At 40.0% G+C, this 9,908-nt stretch overlaps 1 protein-coding gene and 1 long non-coding RNA gene across 4 annotated transcripts in view; one reads left to right on the top strand and one right to left on the bottom strand.

Moving 5' to 3' along the window:
- LOC117937015 overlaps positions 1 to 3,452 on the bottom strand; it is a 15,591-nt gene extending 12,139 nt beyond the window's left edge. Inside the window, exons 1-2 of the long non-coding RNA XR_004655078.1 lie at positions 3,441 to 3,452; positions 2,198 to 2,201 (exon numbers count right to left, since the gene is read on the bottom strand). This is a non-coding gene — a long non-coding RNA (uncharacterized LOC117937015). The remainder of the gene's footprint in view (positions 1 to 2,197; positions 2,202 to 3,440) is intronic.
- grb7 (growth factor receptor bound protein 7) overlaps positions 1 to 9,908 on the top strand; it is a 30,408-nt gene that overhangs the window by 9,099 nt on the left and 11,401 nt on the right. For 2 of the 3 annotated variants that reach the window (XM_034860625.1, XM_034860626.1), the window contains 10 exons: positions 368 to 524; positions 1,295 to 1,416; positions 5,750 to 5,824; positions 6,150 to 6,287; positions 6,402 to 6,512; positions 6,702 to 6,800; positions 7,490 to 7,573; positions 7,670 to 7,786; positions 9,113 to 9,170; positions 9,306 to 9,410. In XM_034860625.1, coding sequence (XP_034716516.1) covers positions 368 to 524; positions 1,295 to 1,416; positions 5,750 to 5,824; positions 6,150 to 6,287; positions 6,402 to 6,512; positions 6,702 to 6,800; positions 7,490 to 7,573; positions 7,670 to 7,786; positions 9,113 to 9,170; positions 9,306 to 9,397 — 1,053 coding nt within the window. In that variant the 3' untranslated portion in view covers positions 9,398 to 9,410. The remainder of the gene's footprint in view (positions 1 to 367; positions 525 to 1,294; positions 1,417 to 5,749; positions 5,825 to 6,149; positions 6,288 to 6,401; positions 6,513 to 6,701; positions 6,801 to 7,489; positions 7,574 to 7,669; positions 7,787 to 9,112; positions 9,171 to 9,305; positions 9,411 to 9,908) is intronic. The other variant, XM_034860627.1, reaches the window with a different exon arrangement.

Genomic DNA, 9,908 nt, shown 5'->3' with positions numbered 1-9,908 from the left:
GTCCATGTTAGTGCTTCCTTTGGTGATCCCCCTCAGTGTCTCTACCCTTCACGACTCTATTTTTAGAGACGTTACCTTTCGTCTCCTCGGACTCTTCTTCACACTAATCAAGCCGATCTAGCGCTGCCTTTCCTGTCTGTTTTCGACACTACACATTCACACTTTTTCTTTAAAGTGCTTCCCTTCGAGTCTGTCTTTCTCTGTGTAAAACCCTAAACCCTAACCCACTTGAGACTACCTTAGTAGTATAGTATAAAAATCCGATCTAGCAAACTGTTTCTATGACATCTTTCCAAATGCCGACCACACTCCTGGATTGACGGCACCTCTTCATTCTTCCTGAATATTTGCTCCTCTCCTCCATCAGCTGATAAAGGTGTACGGCGAGGACAGCCACAGCCGCTCGGTGTGGGTTTCCCGGGGGGCGACGGCCAGAGAGGTGTGCCACATGCTGGTCCAGACCGCCCACTGCAGCGACCAGGAGAACTGGGCTCTCCTGGAGCTCCACCCCACCCTGGGCCTGGGTACGACCGGCACTGCAATAAACATTAAAACCTTAACCTAAAGGGTGTAAAATGGCTTTTAACCCTTGTGTGGTGTTCATGTTGTTGGGACACAGCCAATGTTCCCGGGTCTGGTGGATCCACCACGTTATTAGGCTTTTAGATCAATACAGACATAGCAAATCATGTAAAAATACATCATACATGTTCATTATAGCTCAATTACCAATGATATATACATCAGTTATGGTTCATATTTGCTATTTGCCCCATGAGATCACATGTTTGGTTATATGGTCATTTTTGTTTTTTGTGCGAAAACGAGGAAATTATAAAATTATTATTATTATTATTACTATATTGTTATTATATAAAAGGTAAAACAATAGAAACAACATTTTTGTTTAATCGTTAATGGTGCTTGTTTCTTAATTTGTTAAATTAACAGGTGAAAATGCCTGAAATGTAACATTTTGTACTTTTCTGTGAGACAATCAATTAACAATTAATTATACTCATGTCCATTAGACCCGACCACCTTATATGTAATAGGTGTGTGTGTGTGTGTGTGTGTGTGTGTGTGTGTGTGTGTGTGTGTGTGTGGGTGTGGGGGGGGCATATTGTGTGCAATCATTGAAAACCAGTTTTGTTTAATGTTATTCACAGAAAATGAGACAAAGCCAGTGAGTTAAATAAGAAATAATAGCATAATTTATCTTTTAACAGTGAAAACGGGTCCCACAGACCCGAACGCCACACCAGGGTTAAACCGGTTCTGCTTGTCCCCTCAGAGAGATGTCTGGAGGACCATGAGGTCGTGCTGGAGGTTCAGGCCACCTGGGCTCTGAAGGGCGACACGAGGTTCGTTTTCTGCAAAAACTACGCCAAGTACGAGTTCTTCAGGAAACCAATGGTACGCATCAACGTTTAAAGGACAAATCTGACATTGCGATATTTATCCCCCCCTCAGTAATATATATTGCAATATAAAAAAAGAGGTTCATTTTTAAAAGATTACATAAATAGCTCTATTTGGAAATAATAAATCATTCTCAACTACTGCAGTGATTTTGTAGAGGAGTTCATCTACATGGAAGATAAAGGATCTCTTCTAATGTGACTAACGTTGCTCTTCTTCAGTGGTTTTGGAGGGATATCGGGTAGAAATACACTGGTTGACTAGCATGACACAATTATATTCATGTAATAATCAGTCCAGGCTAACGTGAATGAAAGTGACTTCATGTTGCTAACTAACGACACACACACACACACACACACACACACACACACACACACACACACACACACACACACGCTGTCCACATGGCTACCTGTCTTAAAGGGGAAGGGTCGGCCGGTGATAATCATGTAAAAGGAGAACGGCGGAAGTTTACTTTTCTATTAAGCCGCAACAAAGTTTTAGCGTCAATATCGCAACGTCCTGCGATGTGACTATCGCGCATGCGCACATCACGATGTCGAGGCTAAAACACGATATCGTTCAGCCCTACTAGGGGGTGATAACACACGGTTGCCAAGTCCACCGTTCTCTGGGACTTTGTTTTCCCGCTAATCAAATGTGACCAGTTTTAGTGCAAATGCTAAATTAGCTTATAGCGCTAGTTGTTGGGGAACGCAAAAGTAGAAATAAATCACTATTTTTATACCACTAACATTGTTTAAAATAGCACCACACTTCCACGGGAGCAAAATAAGGGCCCTACATGGAAATCATGCATTGAGAACTTTGTAAGTGAACAAACAGTTTATTAAAAAGATATATTATAAAGACAGTACCGACGCTGTGTAACCAGTAACGTAGCTCAAGCGAGGCGTTCGTGGTTTAACTGGTCGTGACTGATATATCTTTTTAATAAACCGTCTGTACACTTACAAAGTTCTCAATGCTTCGGTTTACATGTAGGGACCTTCATTATGCTACTGTGGAAGTGTGGTGCTATTTTGAGCCTTATTATTGGCACAGAAATAGACTTAGACTTCTCTTTATTACTCCTTTTGGGATGACTCCCGCGAGGAAATTGAAAGTTCCAGCAGCGGTTTTAGCAAGAAAAGGAAATAAAAAATAGATAAAAAAGACAGTATAAAGACAACAAAATAACATTAACATTAATTATAATAACAACAATAAGAACATTCGTCAAGTAAACAAAGAAAAGACCATAAATTATTATTTAAGTGTCAGTGTTGAGTCCAGTGTTAAAGTGATAAAGGGACCAGGTGTGAATTTAAGTCCAGGTGTGTATGTATGCATGTGTACTGTATGTATGTATGTATGTATGTATGTATGTATTGATGTATGTGTTCTGTATGTGTGCATGTATATATGTCTGTATGTGTACTGTGTGTATGTATGTATGTATGTATGTATGTGTACTGTGTGTATGTATGTATGTATGTATGTATGTATGTGTGTGTGCATGTATATATGTCTGTATGTGTACTGTGTGTATGTGTGTATTGTATAGTGATTTATTTCTACTTTTGCGTGCCCTGTCAACTAGCTTTATGAGCTAATTAGGGGTTTGGGCTAAAACTGGTCACAAATACCAGAGAAGGGTTGATTAGGTACCCATGGCTTTTAACCCCTTAGTTCATTTTGCGCCCTAATTGTCTTTTTTAATGACACAAGCTCTGGAAAATGTCATCAAAACAACACGAGACAGAACAAAGGTCCATCCTGCCTTTGCATAACAAAGGAGAAAATGAATGAGTGGCAGGTTTGCGTGCTGGTGCAGACATGTTGCCTTTACACCTGAGGTATTACATGACATCAGATCTTTTGTCTGTGTTATTAAACTAAGGTGACACACTAGGAACTGGTTCTGATGGACGTCCCACTGGTGTCTCCTTTAAGGACGCCCACACTGCCTCCAGAAGGCATAGATTCACTTTACCTATTAGTTAGAGTTGTACCCTATTCACCTGTAGTGTCTCCCCTTAATAGTCAGTTTATTGACCCTCCTGTTGTCCTCTAGTCAAATGTGACCATTTTCATAAAGTTTCTATATCAGAAATTTGGGTTTCTTTCAACCAACTTGTCCAAAAAAGCAACATGGATGGTTCCGTACAACCATTACTCTTTAAAAGTAAAATAAATGATCAGTTCAGTACTTTCATTGCATTGCATTTGGGGTTTTCATTCAATTTGATAGCTTTTAAAAGAAAAATGATGAAAGAGCGTTTTTTTTTACTCTAAAAAGTGATTTAAAAAGCGTGTGAAAGAAGCTTAAAAAAGTGACAAAAATGTCCAAAAAGAAATTGACAAAAATGTGCAAATAAAGTGACAAACTTGGAAAAAAATTGTTGAAACAAATGACACAAAAAATGGGGAAAACATACTACAAGAAAGTGTTGATAAAGTTGATGTTGAAGACGAGTTTTAATTTAATTTAAAGGTTTGATCCAGAACTCCAAAAAGTTGCAGGGTGGACAAGAAGACAACACGAGGGTCAAATGCCCAAATAATTAATAATAATATTAATAATAATAATAATAATAATAATAGTTAAATAAAGGCCAGAGGTTGAGGTGATGTGTTAAAATGTCTTGTTTGGTTTCACCAAGAGTCTGAAACCCCCAAAATATTCACTTTACAATCACATGAGACAAATCCTTAACAATCTAGAAGTCGTTATGAGGGAATATTTGGTACTTTTAACCGATTTAAAGGATTCAAAAGTGATCAAAATTGTGAGAGCAACACACATTTTTATTTCAAGAGGCTTGAACAAGAGAATTTCTTGCGATTTCTTTCTCTATTGGGGCGATTGATCAACTATTAAAATAGTAGCTGACTCATTTTGTCAGTCTACACTTCAGCTCCAGAGTCATTTGCACACTCAGATCCATTTTCGTCTGCGTATGCAAACAAAGAGACCTGCAGGATCTCGGTATCCCTCTGAGACACCTGTTGCTTTTGTGCACACGTGGCTTATCTTTGCATACATTTACTTAACGCTTATGTTAAAAAAAAGGAGCATCAAGGTGTGTTTCAGATGCGTACATGCAAGATAATCACAGTAATCAATCCTCCTTAATCACAATCCTAAACAGAATCCTCTATAATCCTGTAAGTTATCATGTTACATTACATGTCACTTAGCTTACACTTTTATCCAAAGCAACTTACAATTGTTATATACAGCGGTGCTCATAAGTTTACATGCCCATGCTTAAGTTGACTAAAAAGAGGAATAAAAAAATCATCTTTTGTAAATAGATCTTAATGGCTTAATTAAAAAAAGAAGGAAAAATCCAACCTTTTAGGGACACCAATTTTCATTGTGAATGAATAATGTTTCATGAATAAATAAATGTTCTTCCTTAAAATACAGGGGCATAAGTATACACCCCCCTATGTTAAAATACAGGGGGCATAAGTATACACCCCCCTATGTTAAAATACAGGGGGCATAAGTATACACCCCCCTATGTTAAAATACAGGGGGCATAAGTATACACCCCCTATGTTAAAATACAGGGGCATAAGTATACACCCCCCTATGTTAAAATACAGTGGCATAAGTATACACCCCCTATGTTAAAATACAGGGGCATAAGTATACACCCCCCTATGTTAAAATACAGTGGCATAAGTATAAACCCCCTATGTTAAAATACAGGGGCATAAGTATACACCCCGTATACTTCCCCCTATGGCATGGTGTTATTTCAGTTAGACGAATAGCTGGTTTGATTTGTATAAGAGATGATTTTATGGCATGTATGTTGGTGAAATGTTGGATTTTTCCTTCTTTTTCTTTTAGTGATGGCATTAACATCTGTTTACAAAAGATGATTTATTTTTTTTTATTCCTCTTTTTAGTCAACTTAGGCATGGGTATGTAAACTTATGAGCACCACTGTATACCAGAGGCAGCACACCTCTGGAGCAACTAGGGGTTCAGTGTCTTGCTCAGGGACACATTGGTGGATGTATCGCAGTGGGAGTTGAACCCAGATCTCCCACACCACATGCATGGGTTTTATCCACTGCACCATCACCACCAATGTGGCCTCTAAAGGTTAAACAGAGGAGCAGGAGTCCTTCAGGGTGTGTTTCATCTGCATGTTTTAGATCAATCCTGATGATGATGATGATGATGATGATGATGATGTTGACGTGACAGCGGCGCAGACGGCAGCAGAAGCTGCTTCTTTGTCTTGTAAATAAGGATTTCTTTTCATTTTTTAATGACACACCTGTCCTTCCGGTCTCTCAGCTCTTCTTCCCAGAGTGCATGATCTCCGACAGCGCAGATGTCGGCAAGGGGATGACGTCGTCAGAGCTCATTAAGGTGAACGAAATGAAATCGGGTGCCTCAATCACATCAATTTAAAAAAAACTAAGTGCTCTTTTGTCTTTGTTTGGAAGTTTTTAAATTGTAATTTTTTTTAAAGCTGTATTTCCCGGCCCTATACACACACACAGGGACACTCTTGTGATGATTGCAGCTCAGAAATCATCCATCAGTTAGTTTAAAAAATTGCACAACAACTGAGTAAATAGTGAATTTAATTATTTTTTTGTTACTATTTTTGTAATAAAATAAAGCACATACAGTGACTAAATATTTAGGGGCAAATTTAAGCTTAAGCCGCTGAGCCATCTGTGTTCCTCAGAACCTGCTGAAGTCTGGGACGTGTCCAGAGATTCAGGGCTTCCTGCAGGTCAAAGAGTCCAGTCGCAAATCCTGGAAGAAGGTCTACTTCTTCCTCCGCCGCTCCGGACTCTACTGCTCCACCAAGGGATCGTCCAAGGTTAGCGAGTCAAGTCAAACTTCCACATTATAAAACAGAACCAAGACTTTGAGTCGTTCTAAGTGTGTGTGTGTTGTGTGTGTGTCTGTGTGTGTGTTGTGTGTGTGTGTGTAGGAGCCTCGTCACCTGCAGTATGTGGCTGATCTGGATGATTTGAACGTCTACACTGTGGTTAACAGCCGTAAACTGTACGGCGCGCCTGCAGACTTCACCTTCTGCATCAAGGTAACCACTTCCTCCGGGCGTCAAAGAGACAGAAAAATGTCCTCAAACCAGACAGAAGACGGTGTCTGGAACAGTCGAAGATCCGTCTGACATGAGTGTGTCTCTCTATGTGTGTGTGTGTGTGCGTCTCTGTGTGTGTGTGTGTGTGTGTGTGTGTGTGTGTGTGTGTGTGTGTGTGTGTGTGTGCAGCCTTTCAGAAATCCCATCCGTACTCAGGACCTGAAGATCCTGTGTGCCGAGAGCGAACAGATACGAACGTGTTGGACGTCCGCATTCAGACTGTTCAAGGTTTTCAGTCTTTCTGTTTTTCATACTTTGCAACCATTCTGTTTATTTATATTTCCTATTTTGCAAAATACAGCTGATTACATTTGAAATGTAAAGAATATCGTCTTCATCGCCTGTCACGAGGCTACATCTACTGGACATTACTACGCGTTGGTTCAAAAACAAATATATTTGGCTGTGTTTCCGAGCCCCTATTACGGAGACATTCGGAAACACTGCTGCCCTTTGTCTTGGTTTGAAAACTCCGGAGTTGCTCTGTTGTCTGGACGGGAACAAATGGGGACATTTGGAGACAATGATGCACGTCAGTCAATCTCATCGGTTATGTAGCTTACACACCTTTCAGTCACCGTTCTACCTCGTTGTCTCTCCATAATACATCCATGCTCTCACTTTGCACCATTGTTGTATTTTCAACTGCAATCGCAGAGTAACATCAGACAATCTTCTTCCTGTTTACACGGGCATGCACATGACCAGTATGTGTGTGAATGGTCATGTGATATGTGATGTCAGACGTGTTAATATGGACGGAGATTAGTTCTGCTACTGGAGATACAAGTCTTGTGTGGACGGGGATCGTTTTTGTCTCTTAATGCTGCGTATGATTGAAACATGGTGGTGTAGAAGCAGCCAGAGTATAGACGTTAAAATCACTGACGTGTTTTATTTTGTTTGTGTGTGATCAGTATGGGAAGCAGCTTCAGTGCAACTACCAGCTTTCAAAGTCGGCCCCGCAGAGCCGGGAAGGAACCAAACTCCCAGATGACAAAGTGAGCTCCTCAGATTCAGACATGAAGTCATTTTCTGTAGCGTTGTCTCACGTTTCTGCCGTTACACACACGCTGTTTGTCTCGCTGTGTGAGCAGGCGCAGTCGGAGGCGAGCCTGGTGGCCATGGACTTCTCAGGGAAGGCCGGCGGACGGGTCATCCAGAACCCGACGGAGGCCCAGAGCGCCGAGAGGGAGGAGGGCCAAGCCTGGAGGGTGAGGAGGGGGGACGGATGAGTGGAGGGAGGGAGGGAGTTAGAGAGAGAGAGAGAGAGAAAATGATGTTGTTACAGCAGCAAACATACATCAGTCACACAGCACAGAACATTAATGAAATACTAGGACAAATAAATACAAATTAAATACTAGGAAAAATATACATACATACAATAAACATGAAATTAATAATAGGAATAAAAATATAAGAACACATTTTTGAATATATACAGGATGGGAAAACAAAATGTGCAACTGTTAGAGAAGGAGGGAGGGAGGGATGGAGGGAGGGAGGCCTGGCTGCAGCGCTGGTAGGGGGAAAAGAGGGTGATCAATAAAAAGACTGATAAAGAGGAAGTAATCCTGCATGGCTAGTCCAGATCCGCTTACAGGATCAGTCCTGTTTATGACATCATACGGTCATGAAAAACCTGCATAAGTCACGGCAATTTAATCATTTGGGAAAAGGTTATGTAAAATATTTCAATAGTATTAGCTTTAAACATGGAAAAGTGTATTTTTAAAATCAGGCTATTGTGCACATATGTACTGTAGATATATGTAGTGGGAATATAAATACATTAGTCAAAACAGAAAGGGATAGATGAGGTAATAATGGGTTTTATTTGTCATGTGCACAACAATAACAAGTAGTATCGGTACGTGAGAGTATATATGTTGTACAGGTAAGTGTATGTGCAGTACTTTGGCAGTATGTAAGCTTAAGTTTATGTTAAAAGAATGAATTAGGATTTTATTTTTAGATGTTAAAATAATGATGCTACAGAAAATCATTCATACCACAAGCAATAACACTTTTTAACATGTCATCTCTGGGTGCTAGATGAGACTTTTAGACACCACACTACTGCACTAATGCAACCTGCACAACTGGTTTATTTACATTTACATGAAGCATACATTTTTACATTTTAGCACATTTTAGCATATTATTTAAGCAGTCGCACATTTTTGTTCCCCCATCCTGTACATATTCAAACATATTTGTCTTTTTACTTTATAATTATGTATTATTATTTGTGTATTATATGTATATTGTATTTATGTATATTTTTCCTAGTATTTCCTTTATATTCTGTGCTTTGTGACTGATTTTGCTGCTGTAACACAGGAATTTCCCATTTTTCTTGGGATCAATAACAATCTATCTATCTATCTATCTATCTATCTATCTATCTATCTAAATATTAATACGTGCAGTTAAAAATTCCGTTATTAATACAAGTGATGGTTGATTGTCGAGCGCCTCCACAGACGTCTGATGTTGTGTCTCTTTCCTGTTTCTGCTTCTCTTCTCGGGTGCAGAGGAGAGAAGCCCTGAGGTGCAGTCTCCCCAACATAAACCCTGGCGCCAGGCCGTCCTGTAAGTCCACACGAGAGCAGACCAGGTCCTGAAGGGGGGGCGTCTGTAGTTCTGGGATAAATCCCTCTGTGTGTTTGCTCACTGCCTGTGTGTGTGTGTGTGTGTGTGTGTGTGTGTTTGTTTGTTTGTTTGTAGCCATCCACAAGAGCCAGCCGTGGTTTCACGGTGGTGTGTCCAGGAAGGAGACGCAGAGACTGATGGAGAAGCAGGGCCTGGTGGACGGGTAAAGACCTGGGTGTTGTGGTGGTTTTGGGGTTTTTTGTCCTGAAGGATGCATCTGTGGCTTTCATATTCTTAAATGGTTTGAGTTTATTATTATTTAACACTCAGAGAAGCACCATATAAAAGAAATCTATGCTGTGATTTTGGTTCTCAACCTTCTGATATTTGGAGACGTGTGCAAGATACAGAGGTGAGCATAAGTTCATGAAACCGTGCTAAAGTTGACTAAAAAGAGGAATAAAAGATCGTCTTTTGGAAATTGATCTTATCGCCTTAATTAAAATAATTAGGAAAACTTCAACCTTTAAGGACACCAGTTTTCTTTTTGATTGAATAATGTATTGTAAATAAATAAATGTTCTTTCTTAAAATACAGGGGGCATAAATATACACCCCCCCTATGTTAAAATACAGGGGCACAAGTATACACCCCCCTCTCTTAAAATACAGGGGCATAAGTATACACCCCCCTATGTTAAAATACAGGGGCATAAGTATACACCCCCCTATGTTAAA

This window comes from Etheostoma cragini, chromosome 21 (genome assembly GCF_013103735.1).
Source record: "Etheostoma cragini isolate CJK2018 chromosome 21, CSU_Ecrag_1.0, whole genome shotgun sequence".
NCBI classification, from domain to species: domain Eukaryota; kingdom Metazoa; phylum Chordata; class Actinopteri; order Perciformes; family Percidae; genus Etheostoma; species Etheostoma cragini.
This window is presented reverse-complemented; position numbering and strand designations above follow the sequence as displayed.